Source organism: Eschrichtius robustus, chromosome 16 (genome assembly GCF_028021215.1).
Source record: "Eschrichtius robustus isolate mEscRob2 chromosome 16, mEscRob2.pri, whole genome shotgun sequence".
Taxonomy (NCBI): Eukaryota; Metazoa; Chordata; class Mammalia; order Artiodactyla; family Eschrichtiidae; genus Eschrichtius; species Eschrichtius robustus.
Genome location: NC_090839.1, coordinates 42,434,232 through 42,460,685, shown reverse-complemented (window position 1 = coordinate 42,460,685; position 26,454 = coordinate 42,434,232). Strand labels below are relative to the sequence as shown.

Sequence of the window (26,454 nt, the reverse complement as noted above, 5' to 3'; positions counted from 1 at the left end):
AGATAGCAGCCACATAGCACAGGGAGATCAGCTCGATGCTTTGTGACCACCTAGAGGGGTGGGATAGGGAGGATGGGAGGGAGACACAAGAGGGAGGAGATATGGGGACATGTGTATATATATAGCTGATTCACTTTGTTATAAAGCAGAAACTAACAAACCATTGTAAAGCAGTTATACTCCAATAAAGATGTTAAAAAATAAAAAATAAAAATAAAATAAAATGACTTCAGATGTGGTTCACCTAATCAGAGGTTTCAGTGAGTGTCATAATGGACTTCAAGAGGCACTGTGATACTATGGAGGGGTGTGTGTGTGTGTGTTGGGGTGGAGGGTCTAAAGCAGACTCTCCTTCTAACCAGCTTTCCCCATCTGTAAACTGGTGATATGTTTTGAAAATTGTGAATTGTTATATAAATGTTTTAAAATATTATTATTGTAGCAGGTAAATTCCTGTTTCTTTATTTTCCTTAAATACTATAAAATTTACTCTGAGTCTGCATCCCACAAGGCAAATTATTATTGATACTCTCTCTGTGTGTCTTCTCCAAGGTCCAAAGTGTGTCTTGGCACACGTACTCTGCCCTCTTATTCCTGATGCTCATCCCCAACAATTCTCAGGCTAGAAAGGTCTGAGAAAGGTTCTGGGGAGGAGGAGGGAGCCTTGGGCAGAGCAAATTTTTCAGGGAGAGTCTCTCTTCCAATCCTAGGTACACAGTGGTCATCTTGGAGATGCCCATTGCTCATGAAATCTTAAGGTTCAGACAAGGGATCTGAGAGCTGAGAGCCTGGTGTCTAAGATCCAGCCTGTAGAATACACCAGGCAACCCCTTCCCTTGGAGGCCTTGCTTCCTGTCTTCTGCTTTGTACCCTCTTCCCAGACCGGGAACACCTCTCTCCCTCCTACCATCAGAAACATCTGTCTGTCTCCTCTACCCTCCAAGACCTTTCACAAAAGAGAGGAAGAGAGTACTTTTGCAGGCAGCTTCTACCATCTGACCAAAGGTGAGGTGATCTTGAAATGCAGAAGTTAGAAAATGAGAGAGAACCCCAAACTAATATTCCAGCACATTATTTTTAAAATATAAAACACAAAAATAATGTTATTTGTCCTTGTTGGTCCATATACAGTAAAAAAGCAAACGAAGAAAATTTTCACAGATGAAGGAGACCAGCTTTTTAAGATGGGCATCAAGATCCTCCAGCAGTCTAAAAGCCGAAAACAAAAAGCAGAGTAAGTCCATCCAGCTACTTAAGCCAAGTTCAATTTCCAGGTTGAGAAAAAGGAACAATCCAAAATCTAATTTGTCATTAAAAGCTTATTGGTATAACAAGTAAGCTTATTTGCCTGTAAGCTTTTGTTTTTAAAAGGATCAAATGGTGTTTAAAGAATCCTACAAATTATCCAGCCTACAAATGGAAGGACTGTGTGTGAAATTGTGGTCCCTACACATTAAATGAAAGGCAGAATGAAGGCACTGATCTGAGCATTCAGGCAAAAATATTCTGTTTTGGCTTTAATTGATTCAAATGAAATGAAAATGTATTATTCGAATTAGAGAAGTTATTGTTTTAGAATGCTTTATTCTGCCTAACAGCATTTGTACATCACTTTATGGTTTTCAGAGCACTTTCGTGTATGTGATGCCATTTTATCCCCAGAACAGACTTATGAGTTAAGAAGACTTTCATTTTTCCCCCTTTAAAAAGTTGGGAACAGAGATTCAAGGATGTTAAAGTGAGGTGATCACAGACGCACAGCTGGGAGGTGACCAGGCCGTGGCCACATGGTCTCACACCATGTCCATTGTTTCTCTTTTCACTTGTCTACTTTGTCTAAATGGGAGGCAGAAATATCTTCTCCCCCCAGGAGAGGGGCACAACTTGAGGTCCTATCAAGTCTCTAGTTAAAACCTTGGGATCAAACTCTGGCTCTGCCATTACTGGTGTGATCCTGAGCAAGTTACTTAACTGCTTCGTGCCCTGGATAATTCAATCAAGCTCTTAGAAAAATGTCCTTAGTAATAAGGAGATAAGTGTTTGTTATTTTTATCTCTAGTCCTCTAAATGGTAAGTGGAAGGTGTGGAAGAGAAGGCAAGTGTGTCTTGAACCATAATAGAAAGAATGGACTCTGAACCCCCGACAAGGAGACTTCTTTTGTTTTCACACAAATTAGGCATACCAGCCCCACGGGAAGCATCCCAGAGCTGTGGTAACCAGCCCGAGGCAGGCAGCCGCAGAGTCCATGAATTTTTTCTGAAAACTCAAAGCCTTTGAGAAGAGCTTAACAGTGTAGAGGATGAGGGTGGGGGTGGGACACTCAACTGTGAACCTGGTTATAAAAACATCACAACGTCCATTTTTCAAGCTCCTTCTTTGTGTTAATGTTGTAGGCATTTATGTGTGGGATATTACTCATTGCTCACAATGATACTGTAAGACATAAATTATTATCCCCAAATTATGGAGGAGGAAATGGAAAGTCAAAAAGATTCTGATTTTTCCAAAGTGACAAGAAGATGGAAGTAAGGGATTTGGTCCTCTCTCTAGGGAAAATTAAATTAGAAGCTCTTTATAAGAGCAAAGGAAACCATCCTCAGCAAAACTCAAGGCTCATGCTGAGCATTCCTGGGGGCTCTCATGATGGGGATGGAGTTAAATCAGACCCCAAACTACAATCCAGCCTGATGGGGAAGTCAGCTCACTCGGGTGCCACTGAGTGGATGAGTAAGGATAGGATTTCTCAAGCTGGCCAGGCTAGATGAGAGAACAATGGGAAGGGCTGTTCTCTGAGATTTCAGACTAGCTCTGCCTATAGCAGGTGAACCCAAGATGAGGGGCCCCATCAAGTCCAAGGAAACCCTAGATTCAGCCTGATGGGACAAAACTACTCTTAGAAGGTTCTGCTTAACCTTGATGCGTGCCTTCCTTTCTGGCTTAAAGGATGGGGAGAAAACCCAGCCCTTCAGTGCAGGACCATGCAGCAGTGCAGGAACCTTCATGCCTACCTGGTGTCATTCAGTCTCAGGTTATTCTTTCCCAGTCTATCCTGCTCCAGTCCTTGCCCAAGAACCCGAGAAGAACAGCTTATTTCTGTAGCAGCATAGATAGATGAGAGGGTACATAAATCTGAGTCTCCTGACCCTTCAGCATGTGTAGCAGTTGAGACCTGAAACCAAATATGTTCATAACAAAAGACCCTAGGAGTTTGTGGGCAAGATGGGTGAAATTCCTTCAGTTTTCAGGATGGTCTGCTCTCCACTTAAGCCAGTTACATCTAATATAGCCATCTTTAAGATTCTGGTCAGACCAAAGAGGAATCATATCCCTCCTATTCATCTTCTACCCTCCCCCCTCCTTGCTTCACTGCTTCTCAGATGAGGGTAGCATAAGTTAGAGGGGCTAGTAGAATTTTTGGCTCATCCACACCCACATCTTGGTCTAATTCATTTATTCAGTCTCTTTATATATAGGAAAGGAAAATTGTTGAACAAGTCAGTTCTGTTAGAAGTACAGATGTTAAGCAAGCATATGTCAGGGAAACACAAACTTGTCTGAAGGAGTCAAGAAACCTCTATGACATCCCGGGTTAACTGTCATTAAGAATTACTCCCCATCAGTGAAGAAGCTGTGAAGATAAGCTGCTGCCCCACACCAAGTTTCTGATGTGTCCTAGAGATGCATTTAGCCTCCTCCTTCCCCAGCACCCACCCGAGCATCCAATGTCAGATGCTTTAGAGACAATCCAGATACCTAACCGAACTTTCTTTTGGAGATCTGCCCCTGCAGCCCAGTTTCTCCTACTTTTTCACTCTTGGGGATTGCAGTCCAGATCTTAATCCCACAAACTTTACCAACACCTTTCTCCTGCCCTTGGTCCTGCTTCTGGTATTCCATATATCACCTTGGACTTTCCTGACAGGGGACCTAAGTACCCACCCCTCCCTCAGAATCAAAGACACCTAGAGGGGTTGGTCTTGCAAACTTTGCTGCCCCCTGGGACCAGCGACTGGATATACTGCTGGCCCCTACAGCCCATCTCAGGTTTCTCTGCCCTGGACCATGTCGGTGCCCTTCTATTCCCAGCAGGCTATGTGGCTGCAGCAGCAAGCCATGTGACAGAAGAGCTCCCAGGAGTCTGTATCCTGTTGCCATGCCCATCCCTTGATGCCAGACATTTGAATTCATTGACCTTTGAGACCTTCTATTTTATTATTTGCCTTCTGGTCCCCAGAACCTCCGCTTGCTTTGACCATGGCTAATTTCTTGCTTGATCTCCTGGCTTCTTTTTGTCCCACTGGAGTCTACTCTCTGTTTGCCATCCAGGACCCTAATGCGTACCTGGATGTCACTCATCCTGGCCTTTTTGGCCCATTCTGTTCTGCTCCAGCTTTTGATCAAGAGCAGCTTATTCTAGAATCAGCATGGGTAGGGGTATATAAAGCTGAGTCTCCTGATCCTTCTGAATTGGTAGCTGTGGTAGATTTGTGTGTTTGTTCCTGTATTTGAGTCAAGGTCACAGGCTTGACTGATCTTACTGCTACCAAAAAGGAAGTTATAAGAGTAAAAATAAATCCCCAAAGCACTCTCTGTCTCCAACACAAGTTTTGACCTTGCAAGTCTCTCCATCATTACTTGCTACACAGATCAGGTCCGGGTGACTTCTGACCAGGATTCATAAAATGCACTGTGAGGCAATCCTCTGGCATCTATTTTGGTAATCACTAAACTTTACGTGATTTACCCACTAATTATAGGAGAAAAAGTACCATGCTATAAAACTTTAGAATCTATGCAATAGTCCTAGTAATAATAATAATAATAGCTAAATTTATTGAGTGCTTACACTGTATCAGGCAGTATGCCAGGCACTTCACATGGATTATCTCATTGAATCTTCCCAGCAACCCTATGAAGTAAGTGCTCTTATTATCCCCATTCCATAGATGAGAGAGGCACAGAGAAGTTAAGTAACTTGCCCCAAGCTCTCAAACTAAATTAGTGGTAGAGCCAGGATTTGAACCCAGGTATTCAGACTCTAGAGCCCTAAAAGCCATTAAGGTTTTGTTTGGTTATTGTTTTCCCACACAGTCTGTCTTTGCTGTGCTGAATAATATGTTCTGTTTTAGAAATTTATTTTGGAATATAAAGGAACTGTTCTCATGATAGTAACTTCCAAGATGCGACATTCCAGTTTTTATTATTTTAAATTGATTTTGATTATATTGTTATGTATTTCAGAGTTCATTTTATAAATCAAATACTCATAATTAATGGGAGTTGCCATGGGAGAGTTCACTATTTTAAGACAAGTGCCCCAATTTTTCACTTCACTTGGTCTATAAGCTTGAAGCATGATATAGCCTAAATATTTCTACTTTTCAGCAGCTTCATTATTTGTCATATATATTTGAAATTATAATCTTAGACTGACCTAGGGCTGAAAAAAATCTACTGGTCTAGAAATGTAATGGACTTTAGCCAAACGGTATTGTTAGTAGCAACATCAGCCAGGTCCTACTTGTCAGAGAGAAGCAGTATGAAGGGGGGAGCAGCAAGTTTCATTTTTGATAATCACATTTCTAACTTCGTATTCTTCAAACAGAGCCTACAAACTCTTTGCTAAAGCATCTGACATGGGAAACTTGAAAGCTATGGAGAAAATGGCTGATGCTTTGCTATTTGGAAATTTTGGCATGCAAAACATAACAGCAGCTATCCAATTATACGAGTCCTTGGCTAAAGAAGGATCATATAAAGCCCAAAACGTGAGTTTTGAAAGAAAATTAAACTTTAAATAGCTACATCCTGAAATAATTATAGGCAAATAACATGTGAGAGGAGCTGAGCCTCTACTGCATGAGCCCAGGCCTAGGAAAGTTACTGTAATGCACTGAGTGTAATGTTCCCGTCAGGGCAGGAACGACCAGGAGCCCCGGGGCAAATTCTTCCAGCTCTTGAGTGACTTTCAGGAATGGAGCAGAGCTGCTCTCTAATCCACCTTCCCACCATCCATGTCCATGTGTGTGTTCTGAAATAATGTGAGAACTCTGAAGCCCTAACATAGTTAAATTTTATATAAAATATATTCACCTATGCAAAGAAATATGGAACTAAATCTCCTACCTTAGGATGCCTGGTTTTTACACTTCAAATATTTTATAAGCTATATATATTTCCTTTTCTATTTTAATATGTGTATTTCATTTTATTCCAAGAATAACATAAGCATTTCATAGAAAATCTGGAAAACAGAAAAAAAAAAAAAAGTCCTCACAAGCCAACCATCCTGACTCAACTACTGTTAGGACTGCTTTGCATTTCTGTTTGGATTCTTCCTCTGTGCATCTTTCTTTTTAAAAACATCATCATAATCACATGTATTATGATTATGATGTATCATTTTGTTTCTGGCTGCTTTCACTTAATGCTATAGCAAAAGTATGTTTTCATGTTGCTGGTCTTCTTAATGAAAACATTTCTTTCTGATCACAAAAGAAATTTATGCTGATTACAATAAAAACCAGCGAATTCAGAAATTATGAGGAAGACACTAAAAGTTGTCTAAAAGCTTTTCCCATAGATCATTTTTGTTTCCATCCAGTAAAGTGTAGAAGCTAAGCTTTGGAGTCAGGCAGATCTAAGTTCAAATGCACTCTACCACTTGCTTATTGGATAACTACTTAACAAAACCCTTTCCCCTTCTTCTGCATGACAATTTGACCTTTGGTTCACTCTCTACTTCTGTTTCCCTGGTAATATGATAGAGGTGAAATGTTAACTATGTTTCTAGGTAGTATTGCTTATTGTTGAAATGACCTCTACTTGGTAAACTACCTTTGGACTGGGAGAAACTGTTATGAACTATAAATACCTGATGGTGGTGATGATTCTTACCGGGATCCTGGACACTATGCCTATGGAGTTGTTACAGGGGGAATATGAGGCTTTTATGTCAGGGTGCCTCTTGCACCACCCAATGTGGATCTCATCCCCTTGTGTCTGAGTCATCTGAGGGACCAAAGATGAGGGCTGCTGGAGGACTATGTGACCTGCTGCAAGGACTCCCACAGAAAGGAGGCCTGATGCTGCCCTGCTGGCAAACTGTGATTCCTGTGCTACATCTACCTGAAGAGACTGGTGGCATGTGTAGCCTGTGGGAGTCTTGTGAGTCTGCATATTTATTTGAACCAGAAGTTGGACGAGAGGAACTCTAATGGGTGGGGTAACCTCTCTAATTTTCACCTGTAGAGTTAGGATAATGATAAAACACCAGGTTCTATGTCTATCTGGTTCACTGCTATATCTCTAAAAATTTAGTGCAGTGCCTGGGACAAGAAATATTAGTTGAATGCTGAATTAATTCATGATGAATGAATTAATGGAGTTGTGAGGATTAAAATAATGTGTGAAGGCACTTAATTCCATACCTGGAACTTTATAATCATTCATCATAAACGATATAAATGCAATTATTACTTTTACTATTATTCTTCTAGAATTTTTCCTATAAGTATGTAGAAAGTTTTTTACAAAAATGAGACATACTTTAATTGCTGTTTCCTAATCTGCTCTTTACTCACTTAATAATATATCACAGATATCTTCCCTGTGAGTATATCCCATATTTGGTTAATCAAAAATATGAAGTTCCAAAACAGACCAAATGTTACCATCATGACCACCACAACAAATAATGTCACCTAATTCCTTTCTAAACTAGTGAATATGTGCTTTATTTGTTAGTGGGTATATTAATTAATTAATTAAGTCAACAGTTGTTTCTTGGACACTTACTATGTACCACACATAATCCTGCTGATGGGGAGAAAAAGATTAATAGGCCAAAGTCCTTATGGGCCAATCTGAAATATAAACAAATAATTTCAGCATAATTTAGGTGGACTAGAGTTAAGGTGTGTATAAAGTGCTTTAGGCACAGAAAAGGGTCTGACTGGTTTTGCCTGAGGCAGGTAGGGAAGGCTTCAAGGAGGAAGCGACATTTGCTCCCAGTCTAGAATATTGGATACAGGCAACATGAAGGATTTGTCTATATTTGAATAAAGTATTTGATGCAAGGGTCAAAGTACTACTCTCAGAAAAAAAAATTCCAAATTAACATAATTGGTACATAAAACATATGGATTTTAGAGCTGAAGTCAGAGTTTCACTCCACATACTCTAGTTAGAATTGTTCTATCGCATGGCCCCAGACCTCCTGTCTATTTATGTGTGTTTGGTCTCAGGAGGACAAGAAGACAAAATGTGGGTGAGGACAGACTTATCACCTGAAAGGCTGACATTGACCTGATATGCAAAATTCAGCCACACTGTTTATTGAAATGCTACAACAGTGGTTGGAAAAAGTCTCTGCCCCAAGCTCCTCTTATGCTCTTCCTGACAACCTGAACACCCGTATTCTTCACTTGGACTTCCCCCTCCTCCCTTCAGCTCCCCGTGATCTTGCAGCCAAAGTGTTATCTGGATGGGCAGGGAGCTTACAGGACCCTGTTCCAGTGCTACAGCTGGATTCTATTCTGAAATTAACTATCATCCCTGTCATCACTATAGGAAAATCTGTTTCTGATAGCAAGTCCTCTTGCAGTTGATTTATCTCCTTGTACAAAGAACAATTAAAGATATTCCGTGGTACAAACAATGCTTTGTTTGATGGCTGGTTGCTGCGACAAGGCTGGCCACGTGCCATATTGATCACAGCTCTTTAACAGGACTGGCCAGGTGACCACCTTTCTTCTCGGGCTGTTTGTGCCAGCCTGATACAGGAATCCAGCCGCACTGGTAGGAAATATTGCTGGGAACTGCGAGGACAACGTAGCAACAGAAATGTGGCTGAAGAAGCTGAAATGTATACTGAGAATGATAATGAAAGAGAGTGAGAGAGATAGACATAAAGATAGAGAGAAAGTGAGAATGAAGACACCTATCTCTGGGGGAAAAGGATAAGAACAATTGGGAATACTGATATGTTATAGATGGGAGAAGCCTGGAGTGCCAGAGGACTAGTAGAGACCTGATTTAACAAAGAAAACAAAAAAGATATGAACTCAGATTCATGCAGGCATTGAGGGGGTGGGGGAAGAAATGCAGTTTCAGGCTATGTATAAAAGGAAAGCTGGATGGAGGAAAAGAGGCACACATTCCTTTTCATGCACCTTGAATGGTTCATCTCACAAAAAATCCAAATAAACTAAAAGAAATCCCGATAAGGGCAATAAAAGCAAATAAGATTGTGAACAGAGTCCATTGAATTGATTTGCAAAGAATCTGTACCTTCCAAATAATGAAAACTATTCATTAATGGTGTAGTCTTCATGAAAATGGTGAAAATTGAGGAAAGAGCAAACAAAAATAAGCCATATTTTAGAGGATGTCATAAGATATTGTAGTATACCAGCTGGAGGTAGATAAATTATGTATTTTTTATTTCTCTGATCCTCATTTAAGGAAGCAGAGATTCAGAATTAGAAAGACTCATTCTTTTCTTGATACTGATGAACTGTTTCAATAGAAAATTTGTCTGTTAATTTGCCAAACAAGAAGGTAGGGTTTAAACCTCATTTGCTTTAAGAATCAAGAAATGTATCGTAAATGGATAACTAATAAGAACCTGCTGTATAAAAGAATAAATAAAATTAAATTAAAAAAAAAAAAGAAATGGATCATTCACATTGTATCACCTTAAAATTGACTTAATCACTGTAATGATTATTAGCACTGTGCTACTACTGAAAAAAAAATCATTTTTAGTATCAAATACTCACTTTGATAATTCTAGGATTACCTGTGTAGAGCATTTCTTTTTGACGTTAATCATCTTTTTGTATTAAGGGTGCAAAAAGGATCTGAGTTTTCCATCAGGGTTGATACACACTTCTGTTTGGCATGCAATTTGAGCTAAAAGTAATGACCACAGATGCTTTCAAGCCCCATACAACAATTATAATAATTAAATGCTTAATCTTTTTTCTCTTTTAATAATTCCTTATATAAAGAGAAAAAGGGGGAACATTTAATTTTTAAGTTGTTATTGTGGAACCTGAGTAATTTGCTTTGAAATATACTAAAATACCCTCTACACTTAACTCTTTCCATTCAAATCCCAGTGACTACAACACAGCACAATGGTTGAGTTCAGAGTCTTATAAACAAATCTAATTTGCAGAGCTTGACCTTTTAAAACCACTGAAAGTATCACTGATGTCATCACTATAGTGTAGCTTCTCTTCAACTCACAGCATTTTTTTTCTGGATTAAGATTTAATCATTCTAGAGCTTTCTCTACCTGTGGCTTGCGCGAGTGGAATCCTGTTGGACGTGTGGCGGAAGAGTAAGACGCGGAGATCACCTTCCTTCCCACAGATACAGTAGAAATACATCTACACGTGGAACTGCTCCTACAGAACACCCACTGAATGCTGGCAGAAAACGTCTGACCTCCAAAAAGGCAAGAAACTCCCCCCGTACTTGGGTAGGGCAAAAGAAAAAAGAAATAACAGAGACAAAAGAATAGGGACGGCACCTGCACCAGTGGGAGGGAGCTGTGAAGGAGGAAAGATTTCCACGCACTAGGAAGCCCCTTCGCGGGCAGAGACTGCGGGTGGCAGAAGGGGGAAGCTTCGGAGCCACGGAGGAGAGCGCAGCCACAGGGGTGCGGAGGGCAAAGCAGAGAGGCTCCCGCACGGAGGAGCGGCGCCAACCGGCACTCACCAGCCCGAGAGGCTTGTCTGCTCCCCCGCCGGGGCGGGCGGGGGCTGGGAGCTGAGGCTCGGGCTTCGGTCGGATCGCAGGGAGAGGACTGGGGTTGGCGGCGTGAACACAGCCTGAAGGGGTTAGCGCACCACAGCTAGCCGGGAGGGAGTCCGACAAAAAGTCTGCAGCTGCCGAAGAGGCAAGAGACTTTTTCTTCCCTCTTTGTTTCCTGGTGCGCGAGGAGAGGGGATTCAGAGCGCCACCTAAACGAACTTCAGAGACGGGCGCGAGCCGCAGCTAACAGCGCGGATCCCACAGCAACAGGGGCGCAGAGGAAAAAGCGGAGAGACTCCCGCACAGAGGCTCGGCGCCGAGCAGCGCTCACCAGCCCGAGAGGCTTGTCTGCTCCCCCGCCGGGGCAGGCGGGGCTGGGAGCTGAGGCTCGGGCTTCGGTCGGATCGCAGGGAGAGGACTAGGGCTGGCGGCGTGAACACAGCCTGAAGGGGTTAGCGCACCACAGCTGGCTGGGAGGGAGACCGGGAAAAAGTCTGCAGCTGCCGAAGAGGCAAGAGACTTTTTCTTGCCTCTTTGTTTCGCTGCGCGCAAGGAGAGGGGATTCAGAGCGCCGCCTAAACGAACTCCAGAGAAGGGCGCAAGCCGCGGCGATCAGCGCGGACCCCAGAGACGGGCGTGAGACGCTGGGGCTGCTGCTGCCGCCTCCAAAAAGCCTGTGTGTGAGCACAGGTCACTCTCCACACCGCCCCTCCCGGGAGCCGGTGCAGCCCGCCACTGCCAGGGTCCCGTGATCCCCGGACAAATTACCCGGGAGAACGCACTGCGCGCCTCAGGCTGGTGCAACGTCACGCCGGCCTCTGCTGCCGCAGGCTCACCCCGCCTCCTCCGTACCCCTCCCTCCCCGCGGCCTGAGTGAGCCAGCGCCCCCGAAGCAGCTGCTCCTTTAACCCCCTTCTGTCTGGGCGGGGAATAGATGCCCTCAGGCGACCTACACGCAGAGGCGGGTCCAAATCCAAAGCTGAACCCCAGGAGCTGTGTGAACAGGGAAGAGAAGGGGAAATCTCTCCCAGCAGCCTCAGAAGCAGCGGATTAAAACTCCACAAACAACTTGATGTGCCTGCATCTGTTGAATACCTGAATAGACAACGAATCATCCCAAATTCAGGAGGTGGACTTTGGGAGCAGGATATATTAATTTTTCCCCTGTTCCTTTTTTTTTGTGAGTGTATATGTATATGCTTCTGGGTGAGATTTTGTCTGTATAGCTTTGCTTTACAATAGCTTTATTTTACTTCACTATATTATAGCCTCTTTCTTTCTTTCTTTCTTTCTATTTTTTCTCCCTTTTACTCTGAGCCGTGTGGACGAAAGGCTCTTGGTGCTCCAGCCAGGCATCAGGGCCGTGCCTCTGAGGTGGGAGAGCCAACTTCAGGACACTGGTCCACAAGAGACCTCCCAGCTCCACGTAATACCAAACGGCAAAAATCTCTCAGAGATCTCCATCTCAACATCAAGACCCAGCATCACTCAATGACCAGCAAGCTACAGTGCTGAACACCCTATGCCAAACAACTAGCAAGACAGGAACACAGCCCCATCCATTAGCAGAGAGGCTGCCTAAAATCATAATAAGGCCACAGACACCCCAAAATACACCACCAGACGTGGATGTGCCCACCAGAAAGACAAGATCCAGCCTCATCCACCAGAGCTCAGGCACTAGTTCCCTACACCAGGAAGCCTACACAACCCACTGAACCAACCTTAGCCACTGGGGACAGATACCAAAAACAACGGGAACTACAAACCTGCAGTCTGTGAAAAGGAGACCCCAAACACAGTAAGATAAGCAAAATGAGATGACAGAAAAACACACAGCAGATGAAGGAGCAGGGTCAAAACACACCAGACTTAACAAATGAAGAGGAAATAGGTAGTCTACCTGAAAAAGAATTCAGAATAATGATAGTAAGGATGATCCAAAATCTTGGAAATAGAATAGACAAAATGCAAGAAACATTTAACAAGGACGTAGAAGAACTAAAGAGGAACCAAGCAATGATGAAAAACACAATAAATGAAATTAAAAATACTCTAGATGGGATCAATAGCAGAATAACTGAGGCAGAAGAAAGGATAAGTGACCTGGAAGATAAAATGGTGGAAATAACTACTACAGAGCAGGATAAAGAAAAAAGAATGAAAAGAACTGAGGACAGTCTCAGATACCTCTGGGACAACAGTAAACGCACCAACATTCGAATTATAGGGGTCCCAGAAGAAGAAGAGAAAAAGAAAGGGACTGAGAAAATATTTGAAGAGATTATAGTTGAAAACTTCCCTAATATGGGAAAGGAAAGAGTTAATCAAGTCCTGGAAGCACAGAGAGTCCCATACAGGATAAACCCAAGGAGAAACACTCCAAGACACATATTAATCAAACTGTCAAAAATTAAATATAAGGAAAACATATTAAAGGCAGCAAGGGAAAAAAAACAAATAACACACAAGGGAATCCCCATAAGGTTAACATCTGATCTTTCAGCAGAAACTCTGCAAGCCAGAAGGGAGTGGCAGGATATACTTAAAGTGATGAAGGAGAAAAACCTACAACCAAGATTACTCTACCCAGCAAGGATCTCATTCAGATTCGATGGAGAAATTAAAACCTTTACAGACAAGCAAAAGCTGAGAGAGTTCAGCACCACCAAACCAGCTTTACAACAAATGCTAAAGGAACTTCTCTAGGCAAGAAACACAAGAGAAGGAAAACACCTACAATAACAAACCCAAAACATTTAAGAAAATGGGAATAGGAACATACATATCGATAATTACCTTGAATGTAAATGGATTAAATGCTCCCACCAAAAGACACAGGCTGGCTGAATGGATACAAAAACAAGACCCATATATATGCTGTCTACAAGAGACCCACTTCAGACCTAGAGACACATACAGACTGAAAGTGAGGGGATGGAAAAAGATATTCCATGCAAATGGAAATCAAAAGAAAGCTGGAGTAGCAATTCTCATATCAGACAAAATAGACTTTAAAATAAAGACTATTACAAGAGACAAAGAAGGACACTATATAATGATCAAGGGATCGATCCAAGAGGTAGCTATAACAATTGTAAATATTTAGGCACCCAACATAGGAGCACCTCAATACATAAGGCAAATACTAACAGCCATAAAAGGGGAAATCGACAGCAACACAATCATAGTAGGGGACTTTAACACCCCACTTTCACCCATGGACAGATCATCCAAAATGAAAATAAATAAGGAAATACAAGCTTTAAATGATACATTAAACAAGATGGACTTAATTGATATTTATAGGACATTCTACCCAAAAACAACAGAATACACATTTTTCTCAAGTGCTCATGGAACATTCTCCAGGATAGATCATATCTTGGGTCATAAATCAAGCCTTGGTAAATTTAAGAAAATTGAAATCGTATCAAGTATCTTTTCCGACCACAACGCTATGAGACTAGATATCAATTACAGGAAAAGATCTGTAAAAAATACAAACATGGAGGCTACACAATACACTACTTAATAACGAAGTGATCACTGAAGAAATCAAAGGGGAAATCAAAAAATACCTAGAAACAAATGACAATGGAGATACGACGACCCAAAACCTATGGGACGCAGCAAAAGCAGTGCTAAGAGGGACGTTTATAGCAATACAAGCCTACCTCAAAAAACAGGAAACATCTCGAATAAACAACCTAACCTTGCACCTGAAGCAATTAGAGAAAGAAGAACAAAAAAACCCCAAAGCCAGCAGAAGGAAAGAAATTATAAAGATCAGGTCAGAAATAAATGAAAAAGAAATGAAGGAAACAATAGCAAAAATCAATGAAACTAAAAGCTGGTTCTTTGAGAAGATAAACAAAATTGATAAACCATTAGCCAGACTCATCAAGAGAAAAAGGGAGAAGACTCAGATCAATAGAATTAGAAATGAAAAAGGAGCAGTAACCACTGACACTGCAGAAATACAAAAGATCATGAGAGATTACTACAAGCAACTCTATGCCAATAAAATGGACAACCTGGAAGAAATGGACAGATTCTTAGAAATGCACAAACTGCCGAGACTGAACCAGGAAGAAATAGAAAATATGAACAGACCAATTACAAGCACTGAAATTGAAACTGTGATTAAAAACCTTCCAACAAACAAAAGCCCAGGACCAGATGGCTTCACAGGTGAATTCTATCAAACATTTAGAGACGAGCTAACACCTATCCTTCTCAAACTCTTCCAAAATATTGCAGAGGGAGGAACACTCCCAAACTCATTCTACGAGGCCACCATCACCGTGATACCAAAACCAGACAAAGATGTCACAAAGAAAGAAAACTACAGGCCAATATCACTGATGAACATAGATGCAAAAATCCTCAACAAAATACTAGCAAACAGTATCCAACAGCACAGTAAAAGGATCATACACCATGATCAAGTGGGGTTTATCCCAGGAATGCAAGGATTCTTCAATATACGCAAATCAATCAATGTGATACACCATATTAACAAATTGAAGGAGAAAAACCATATGATCATCTCAATAGATGCAGAGAAAGCTTTCGACAAAATTCAACACCCATTTATGATAAAAGCCCTGCAGAAAGTAGGCATAGAGGGAACTTTCCTCAACATAATAAAGGCCATATATGACAAACCCACAGCCAACATTGTCCTCAATGGTGAAAAACTGAAACCATTTCCACTAAGATCAGGAACAAGACAAGGTTGCCCACTCTCACCACTATTATTCAACATAGTTTTGGAAGTGTTAGCCACAGCAATCAGAGAAGACAAAGAAATAAAAGGAATCCAAATCGGAAAAGAAGAAGTAAAGCTGTCACTATTTGCAGATGACATGATACTATACATAGAGAATCCTAAAGATGCTACCAGAAAACTACTAGAGCTAATCAATGAATTTGGTAAAGTAGCAGGATACAAAATTAATGCACAGAAATCTCTTGCATTTCTATACACTAATGACGAAAAATCTGAAAGTGAAATTAAGAAAACACTCCCATTTACCATTGCAACAAAAAGAATAAAATATCTAGGAATAAACCTACCTAAGGAGACAAAAGACCTGTATGCAGAAAATTATAGGACACTGATGAAAGAAATTAAAGATGATACAAATAGATGGAGAGATATACCATGTTCCTGGATTGGAAGAATCAACATTGTGAAAATGACTCTACTACCCAAAGCAATCTACAGATTCAATGCAATCCCTATCAAACTACCACTGGCATTTTTCACAGAACTAGAACAAAAAATTTCACAATTTGTATGGAAACACAAAAGACCCCGAATAGCCAAAGCAATCTTGAGAATGAAAAATGGAGCTGGGGGAATCAGGCTCCCTGACTTCAGACTATATTACAAAGCTTCAGTAATCAAGACAGTCTGGTACTGGCACAAAAACAGAAATATAGATCAATGGAACAGGATAGAAAGCCCAGAGATAAACCCACACACATATGGTCACCTTATCTTTGATAAAGGAGGCAAGCATATACAGTGGAGAAAAGACAGCCTCTTCAATAAGTGGTGCTGGGAAAATTGGACAGGTACATGTAAAAGTATGAAATTAGAACACTCCCTGACACCATGCACAAAAATAAACTCAAAATGGATTAAAGACCTAAGTGTAAGGGCAGACACTATCAAACTCTTAGAGGAAAACATAGGCAGAACACTCTATGACATACATCACAGCAAGATTCTTTTTGACCCAGCTCCCAGAGAAATGGAAATAAGAACACAAATAAACAAATGGGACCTAATGAAACTTAAAAGCTTTTGCACAGCAAAGGAAACCATAAACAAGACCAAAAGACAACCCTCAGAATGGGAGAAAATATTTGCAAATGAAGCAACTGACAAAGGATTAATCTCCAAGATTTACAAGCAGCTCATGCAGCTCCATAACAAAAAAACAAACAACCCAATCCAAAAATGGGCAGAAGACCTAAATAAACATTTCTCCAAAGAAGATATACAGATGGCCTACAGACACATGAAAGAATGCTCAACATCATGAATCATTAGAGAAATGCAAATCAAAACTACAATGAGATATCATCTCACACCGGTCAGAATGGCCATCATCAAAAAATCTAGAAACAATAAATGCTGGAGAGGGTGTGGAGGAAAGGGAACACTCTTGCACTGTTGGTGGGAATGTAAATTGATACAGCCACTATGGAGAACAGTATGGAGGTTCCTGAAAAAACTACAAATAGAACTACCATACGACCCAGCAATCCCAATACTGGGCATATACCCTGAGAAAACCATAGGTCAAAAAGAGTCATGTACCAAAATGTTCATTGCAGCTCTATTTACAATAGCCAGGACATGGAAGCAACCTAAATGTCCATCGACAGATGAATGGATAAAGAAGATGTGGCACATATATACAATGGAATATTACTCAGCCATAAAAAGAAATGAAATGGAGGTATTTGTAATGAGGTGGATGGAGTTAGAGTCTGTCATACAGAGTGAAGTAAGTCAGAAAGAGAAAAACAAATACAGTATGCTAACACATATATACGGAATCTAAGGGAAAAAAAAAAAAAGGCCATGAAGAACCTAGTGGCAAGACGGGAATAAAGACACAGACCTACTAGAGAATGGACTTGAGGATATGGGGAGGGGGTGGGGTGAGATGTGACAGGGTAAGAGAGTATCATGGACATATATACACTACCAAATGTAAAATAGATAACTAGTGGGAAGCAGCCGCATAGCACAGGGAGATCAGCTCGGTGCTTTGTGACCACCTAGAGGGGTGGGATGGGGAGGGTGGGAGGGAGGGAGATGCAAGAGGGAAGAGAAATGGGAACATATTGTATATGTATAACTGATTCACTTTGTTTTAAAGCAGAAGCTAACACACCATTGTAAGGCAATTATACTTCAATAAAGATGTTTAAAAAAAAAAAAAAAGATTTAATCATTCTATAATCCATCTCATTTCACCCCAGCCTTATCTCAGAGAAGACCAAAGACCAAAACCTGATTACTGTAAAGTTGTTAGGTAACAATGCCTAAGTGTAAAGAAACAGGACAGCCCTGACTATAATTGGCATATTTACTACATGACAGCCCATAACATCTTTTGTCTTCCTCTAGTGCCTGCCATGCTTTAAGCAGTGGGAGAAAAAAAAAAAAAGTTAAGCCCTCCAGAGAATTAATTCAAGATCATCCATTGTTATTTTTCTGCTAAAGAGAGAGGAAGCATTCTCTTTGAGTTGATTATTTGAGGCTGGGAAAATCATGGTTTTAGCCCTTACTTTATAGAATGAGCTTTATACAGAGAAAGCTCTCCATCCCAGTCACAGGATGGAAATTAACTCCCGCACCATCCACTACACACCTTCACGACTTCACAATTTTCTCCAAGAGGATCAGGCCAAAAAGTGTGGTAGGCTCTGCACAAAATGATACACTGTTGGTGAAAGCATCTTATAATACAAGCTCAACTGAATAGAACATATCTTCATTTTCTTATATAAAGGTCAGTATATTTGTATACTATCAAAGTTTCTACATAAACAAACAAGATTCTAAATTGAGCAGAATCAAAAATTGCTAAGAGTTGCAAGAAAAATAAATTATTTAGCCAATAATATTGGCTAAAGGTATTTTTACAAGGAGCCAATTTAGCCATTTAAAATATAACTACAAGGGTTAGAGGAGTACCAGGATTCCAGATGCTTTCCATTTGTAATAACAGCTTTTATGATCAACTTTCCTGAAAAGGGAGCCTTTGAGACTAAAGAGGAATTGGCAGAGTCTTAGATTTTTTTTTTTAGTTCATGGATTAAGTAGATTACAAATTATAAACCACATGTTAGAGCTATTATGCTTTTAAGAACTGAACTCTGCAGTCAATTCCCTGGTTTAAAAAGTAAGATAGTTCTTTATCCTTAAAATTTTAATAAAATGTTTAAGAAATTATTCATTTTCTGTTTTGATGGAATTATCAGACCTTGTTGTATCTTGATTTTAGGGAGACATTTAACAAAGTCTTGCATCATGTTCTCATGAGCTAGATGAAAAAGTAGAAACGTGGGCTTTGATAATGGTAAATAAAGAGTATAGACTAATAGGTTGATGCCAAGTTGAAAGCAAGTCTGGTAATCCACCTCAGGACGCTGCCTATGACCCTGTGCTCTTCAAATATTCCATCAGCTATTAAGCTGAATGGCTAGTACCAAATTATTTTTAATTTGAAGCATAGAAAGAAAGGCATATTACCCATGATTTGCATAAGAGTGTAGAATGAACTTGTAAAAATGGTGATAGGAATAATAAAGCTACAAATGAGTAGCAACTTGAAAATATTAGGAACACCAAAACAGACTATTACAATTATGTTCTGACAAAAAATAATGTTATGACTCTATTGAGAAGAGGAGGAAGGAGAAAAAATAAAGTGATGTAGATGACCTAAATCATCATCTATCATCTAGCAAATCTATAGCTATTGTGTGAAATATATAAATTAACAGCAAGTAGTAGCAACTTATCAGGAATCCTAATGGTGGTAATTATTAGAAGAAAACAGCTAAAATAATTAAAAGTGGTTATCTCTGAGGAGACAAATAGGGAGTAGCCTAGAAAGGAGCAGGGCATTGATATTTGTATTTTAAGCCCTCAGAAGTATTGGAATTTTAATTTTTAATACATATACATCTCTTAATTTGATAACAAATATATAAAAAGTTAAATTTAGATATTAACTCTCCCCCCCAAAAGGAATTATGCTTAACAACAGAAGTCCTCTCCCACTGAAAAGAAAGCAGAATCTTTGGAAAATGTCAAATTCCATGTGTGGGGCAAGAAATGTACAAGATGATGTTGAAACATCCTATCCTACTTGATGGCAAGGACGCTGTCAGAAAATACTAGGATTGGGAATTCCCTGGTGGTCCAGTGATTAAGACTCGGCGCTTTCACTGCGGTGGCCCGGGTTCAATCCCTTGTCGGGCAGCTCAAACAAGCACGAATTACTAAAGATGAAACAATTGAGCACGAAGATGAATAATGACCACAATGGACTGAAATACCTCAAATGTACTTAAATCCATTAGTTCATAATGATACTTAGAAACAACACTCTTTAATCACTTTAGAAGATGTTAGAGAACCAACTCTCATTATTTTGAAAACTGATAAATGGACAGGTTCAAACATTTATTGACTATTCTTCACAAACTATATCTCAGAGTATAGGAGACCAAGGAAAGTTTTTCTTTATAAAATTATTCCAGCTAATAAATGAGGAAGGAATCACAGATTTAGAATGGTATCTTTTTGCCACCCCTAATAAGTCAATGGACCTACGCAGTGGTCATTACTGGCTGCTAACATCACAAAGCAGAGACAAGAAACTATATATCTCCTGATGGAAATACATAACACTTCCTATGAGACAGTCTTGCCAAACACATTACACCTAAGTTTGATCAAGCTTCTAAATCTGACTGCCAGCCTGTAGAAAATACAGTATTGTGATCAACAAAATCCAGGCTAAGTATAACTCTATAGGAGGAGTGACTGGTTTTTTCAACAACAACGAAAAATTACAAGGAGAAAAGAGATGGATAAGAAATTTAGATATTAAAAAAGACTTGAGACTTCCCACTCAGTTGCAATCTATTGGCCATATCTGGATCCCAATTCAAACAAACTGTTAAAAAAAGAAGAGAAAAAGTTAAAAGAAAAATAAAGAACATTTATAAGGCAGTTGGGTAGATATAGATACTAATGATATTAACAAATTTATATTAATGTTTTTAGTGAATAATGGTATTATGATTTTGTTTTTTAAAGGTTCTTTCTTGTAGAGGCACATACTGAAATATTTACAGATGAAATATATATTGTCCAAGATTTACTTCAAAATAAACTGGATGGCCAGAGAAAATCAGTGTGGGTATAAATGAAGCCAGATTGGCCAAATTGATAATGGATAATAATTGGGTGATGGATCATGGGTTTTTTATATTACTTTATTTACTTTTTCATATTCGAAATATTCTGTACTAAAAAGAATACACAGATGGAATAGGTGTTAGACTTGAAGATTAATAACTAAGAGGAAGTGGAATATCTCCACACTCTTCTGGCTTTTGTTGAGCAGTATGGCATTTTCCCCCCAAAATGGCCACAGCAATATTTCCAGTCCACATGCTATTTCAGACCCCTAATCAACATCATCAAAAAGTAGAGTCTATTTTCCCTTTCCTTGTATGCAGGTGGGCTTGTGACTACTTCAAACAATAGAGTTTGCTGTAAGTATTGCTACATCACTTTGAAGGCTAAGTCATGAAAAGGATACAGCTCTGCCTGGCTCCCCCTCTCTCAGGATGCTCACTCCTGGAACCCAGCTACCATGCTGTGAGGAAGCTCATACAATAGGAGAGGCCCCATGTTGCTGTTCTGGCCATTAGTCTCTGCTAAGGTCTCAACAAACAGCTAGCATCAACTGCCAGACATGTGAATGAACCAGCATTCAGATTATTGCCTCCCTAGCCTTTGAGTCTTCCAACTAAGGCCCCCATATCATGGATCAGAGAAAAGCCATCCCCACTCTACCTTGGCCAAATTCCTGACCCACTGAAACCTTAGCATAATAAATGGTCATTTTATGCCACCAAGTTTCCTGTTAATTTGTTACACAGCCATAGTAACTGGAACAAAGGCACTTACATTCAGAATTAAAAGGGCAGATTGTACTTTTCTCAGAAGCACCAGATGCCTTGGCATCCTTGTTGAAAATCACTTGACCATATATATGAGGGTTTATTTCTGGTCTCTCTACACTGTTCCATTGGTCTATATGTCTGTCTTTATGCCAGAACTACAGGGTTTTGAATTACTGTAGCTTTATGCCAGTACCATAGGGTTTTGAATTACTGTACACATCTAGCTTTGGGTTTTTTTTCCTCAAGATAGATCAACTATTTTGTGAGCTTCCATATGAGATTCTCTATAAATTTTAGGATGGTTGTTTCTATTTGTGCAAAAATGACATTGAGACTTCGATAGAGGTTGCACTGAATCTGTAATCTCTCTGGGTACATTCTAACAATATTAGGTCTTCCAATACATAAGCATAGGATATTTTCCATTTATTTATGTCTTTTTAAATTTTTTCAGCATTGTTTTATAGCTTTCAGTGTACAAGTCTTTCACCTCCTTGGTTAGTTTATTCCTAAGTATTTATTCTTTCTGATGCTAATGTATTCCTAAGTATTTATTCTTTCTGATGCTAATGTAAAAAACAGTTAAATTCCTTTTCTAAATGTTCATTGTTAATGTATAGAAAAGCTATTAGTTTTTTGTGTTGATTTTGTATCCTGCAACTTTGCTGAATTTATTAGTTTTAGCAGTTTTTTTGTGAAATCATTAGGGTTTTCTACATATAAGATTATGTCATTTGTGAACAAAGAATATTTTACTTATCCTTTCCAATTCAGAGGTCTTTTTTTTTTTTTTTCTTGCCTAACTCCTCTAGCTAGAACGTCCAGTACCATGCTGAATAGAAGTGATGAGAGTACGCCTCCTTGCCTTGTTCCTAATCTAAAAGGGAAAGCTTTCAGTTTTTCACCATTACATACGATGTTAGCTGTGGGCTTTTTATACATGGTATTTATTATGTTGAAGTAATTTTCCTCTCAATTTGTTTAGTGCTTTTATTATAAAAAGGTGTTGAATTATGTCAAATGCTCTTTCTGCATCAGTTGAAATGATCACTTTTTTCTCTTTTATTCTGTCAATGTGGTACAGTAGGCCCTTGGGATCCATAGGGGATTGGTTCCAGGACACCCCTACTGATACCAGAAATCCACATATGTTCAAATACATTATACTGGGTGGGACAAAAAGTGCCTTCAGTTTTCTCAGTAAAAATAAAAGACACATTTTTCATTTTCACCAAGAACTTTATTGAACAACGTATTCACCCTTTTGTTCCACTACCTTCTGTCATTTTTCATAATTCCATCTTGCCAAAATTTTTTTTTCCCCAAAAATTTTTTTTAACATCTTTTTGAGAGCATAATTGCTTTACAATGCTGTGTTAGTTTCTGCTGTAAAACAAAGTGCATCAGCTATACATAAACATATCCCCATATCTCCTCCCTCTTGTGTCTCCCTCCCACCCTCCCTATCTCACCCCTCTAGGTGGACACAAAGCACCGAGCTGATCTCCCTGTGCTAAGTGGCTGCTTCCCACTAGCTATCTATTTTACATTTGGTAGTGTATATATGTCCATGCCACTCTCTCACTTCGTCCCAGCTTACCATTCCCCCTCCCTGTGTCCTCAAGTCCATTCTCTACGTCTGCGTCTTTATTCCTGTCCTGCCCCTAGGTTCTTCAGAACCACTTTTTTTTTCGTTTTTTAGATTCCATGTATATGTGTTAGCATATGGTGTTTGTTTTTCTCTTTCTGACTTACTTCACTCTGTAGGACAGACTCTAGGTCCATCCACCACACTACAAATAACTCAATTTCATTTCTTTTTATGGCTGAGTAATATTCCATTGTATATATGTGCCACATCTTCTTTATCCATTCATCTGTCGATGGACACTTAGGTTGATTCCTTGTCCTGGCTATTGTAAACAGAGCTGCAATGAACATTGTGGTACATGACTCTTTTTGAACTATGGTTTTCTCAGGGTATATGCCCAGTAGTGGGATCTCTGGGTCATATGGTAGTTCTATTTTTAGTTTTTAAAGGAACCTCCATACTGTTCTACATAGTGGCTGTATCAATGTACATTCCCACCAATAGTGCAAGAGGGTTCCCTTTTCTCTACACCCTCTCCAGCATTTATTGTTTGTAGATTTTTTGATGATGGCCATTCTGACTGGTGTGAGGTGATACCTCATTGTAGTTTTGATTTGCATTTCTCTAATGATTAGTGATGTTGAGCATTCTTTCATGTGTTTGTTGGCAATCTGTATATCTTCCTTGGAGAAATGTTTATTTAGGTCTTCTGCCCATTTTTGGATTGGGTTGTTTGCTTTTTTGATATTGAGCTGCATGAGTTGCTTGCATGTTTTGGAGATTAATCCTTTGTCAGTTGCTTCGTTTGCAAATATTTTCTCCCATTCTGAGGGTTGTCTTTTCGTCTTGTTTATGGTTTCCTTTGCTGTGCAAAAGCTTTGAAGTTTCGTTAGATCCCATTTGTTTATTTTTGTTTTTATTTCCATTTCTCTAGGAGGTGGGTCAAAAAGGATCTTGCTGTGATTTATGTCATAGAGTGTTCTTCCTATGTTTTCCTCTAAAAGTTTGATAGTGTCTGGCCTTACATTTAGGTCTTTAATCCATTTTGAGTTTATTTTTGTGTATGGTGCTAGGGAGTGTTCTAATTTCATTCTTTAACATGTAGCTGTCCAGTTTTCCCAGCACCACTTATTGAACACGCTGTCATTTCTCCACTGTATATTCTTGCCTCCTTTATCAAAAATAAAGTGACCATATGTGTGTGGGTTTATCTCTGGGCTTTCTATCCTGTTCCATTGATCTATATTTCTGTTTTGGTGCCAGTACCATACTGTCTTGATTACTGTAGCTTTGTAGTATAGTCTGAAGTCCAGGAGCCTGATTCCTCCAGCTCCGTTTTTCTTTCTCAAGATTGCTTTGGCTATTCGGGGTCTTTTGTGTTTCCATACAAATGGTGAAATTTTTTGTTCTAGTTCTGTGAAAAATGCCATTGGTAGTTTGATAGGGATTGCATTGAATCTGTATATTGCTTTGGGAAGTATAGTCATTTTCACAATGTTGATTCTTCCGATCCAAGAACATGGTTTATCTCTCCATCTGTTTGTATCATCTTTAATTTCTTTCATCAGTGTCTTACAGTTTTCTGAATACAGGTCTTTTCTCTCCTTATGTAGGTTTATTCCTAGGTATTTTATTCTTTTTATTGCAGTGGTAAATGGGAGTATTTCCTTAATTTCTCTTTCAGATTTTTCATCATTACGTATAGGAATGCAAGAGATTTCTGTGCATTAATTTTGTATCCTGCTACTTTACATATTCATTGATTAGCTCTAGTAGTTTTCCGGTAGCATCTTTGGGATTCTCTATGTATAGTATCATGTCATCTGCAAACAGTGACAGTTTTACTTCTTCTTTTCCTATTTGGATTCCGGTTGTTTCTTTTTCTTCTCTGATTGCTGTGGCTAAAACTTCCAAAACTATGTTGAATAATAGTGGTGAGAGTGGGCAACCTTGTCTTATTCCTGATCTTAGTGAAAATGGTTTCAGTTTTTCACCATTGAGAACGATGTTGGCTGTGGGTTTGTCATATATGGCTTTTATTAGGTTGAGGTAAGTTCCCTCTATGCCTCCTTCTGGAGGGTATTTATCATAAATCGGTGTTGAATTTTGTCAACAGCTTTTTCTGCATCTATTGAGATGATCATATAGTTTTTCTCCTTCAATTCTTTAATATGCTTTATCACATTGATTGATTTGTGTATATTGAAGAATCCTTGAATTCCTGGGATAACCCCACTTGATCTTGGTGTATGACCCTTCTAATGTGCTGCTAGATTCTGTTTGCTAGTATTTTGTCAAGGCTTTTTGCATCTATGTTCATCAGTGATATTGGTCTGTAGTTTTCTTTTATGGGACATCTTTGTCTGGTAGCAGGGTGATGGTGACCTCGTAGAATGAGTTTGGAAGTGTTCCTCCCTCTGCTATATTTTGGAAGAGTTTGAGAAGGATAGGTGTTAGCTCTTCCCTAAATGTTTGATAGAATTCACCTGTAAAGCCCTCTGGTCCTGGGCTTTTGTTTGTTGGAAGATTTTTAATCACAGTTTCAATTTCAGTGCTTGTAATTGGTCTGTTTATATATTCTGTTTCTTCCTGGTTCAGTCTCGGAAGGTTGTGCTTTTCTAAGAATTTGTCCATTTCTTCCAGGTTGTTCCTTTTATTGGCATAGAGTTGCTTGTAGTAATCTCTCATGATCCTTTGTATTTCTGCAGTGTCAGTTGTTACTTCTCCTGTTTCATTTCTAATTCTATTGATCTGAGTCTTCTCCCTTTTTATTCTTGATGAGTCTGGCTAGTGGTTTATCAATTTTTTTTATCTTCTCGAAGCAGCTTTTAGTTTTATTGATCTTAGCTATTGTTTCCTTCATTTCTTTCTCATTTATTTCTGATCTGATCTTTATGATTTCTTTCCTTCTGCTAACTTTGGGGTTTTCTTGTTCTTCTTTCTCTAATTGCTTTAGGTGTAAGGTTAGGTTGTTTATTTGAGCTGTTTCTTGTTTCTTGAGGTAGGACTGTATTGCCGTAAACTTCCCTCTTAGAACTGCTTTTGCTGCATCCCATATGTTTTGGGTGGTCGTGATTTCATTGTCATTTGTTTCTAGGTATTTTTTGATTTCCTCTTTGATTTCTTCAGTGATCTCTCGGTTATTTAGTAGTGTATTGTTTGGCCTCCATGTGTTCGTATTTTTAACAGATATTTTCCTGTAATTGATATCTAGTCTCATAGCATTGTGGTTGGAAAAGATACTTGATACGATTTCAATTTTCTTAAATTTACCAAGGCTTGATTTGTGACCCAAGATATGATCTATCATGAAGAATGTTCCATGAGCAGTTGAGAAGAAAGTGTATACTGTTGTTTTTGG

At 39.4% G+C, this 26,454-nt stretch overlaps 1 protein-coding gene across 6 annotated transcripts in view; it reads left to right on the top strand.

Annotated features, from left to right (window-relative positions):
* Nucleotides 1-26,454, top strand: part of SEL1L2 (SEL1L2 adaptor subunit of SYVN1 ubiquitin ligase) — a 123,405-nt gene that overhangs the window by 55,089 nt on the left and 41,862 nt on the right. For 3 of the 6 annotated variants that reach the window (XM_068523951.1, XM_068523952.1, XM_068523950.1), the window contains exons 1-2: nucleotides 1,138-1,234; nucleotides 5,607-5,769. The exons of 1 other annotated variant lie outside the window; for it this stretch is intronic. In XM_068523951.1, coding sequence (XP_068380052.1) covers nucleotides 1,185-1,234; nucleotides 5,607-5,769 — 213 coding nt within the window. In that variant the 5' untranslated portion in view covers nucleotides 1,138-1,184. Of the gene's footprint in view, nucleotides 1-1,131; nucleotides 1,235-5,606; nucleotides 5,770-21,083; nucleotides 21,089-26,454 lie in introns of those variants that run through there. 2 more of the 6 variants (XM_068523955.1, XM_068523953.1) reach the window with 2 other exon arrangements.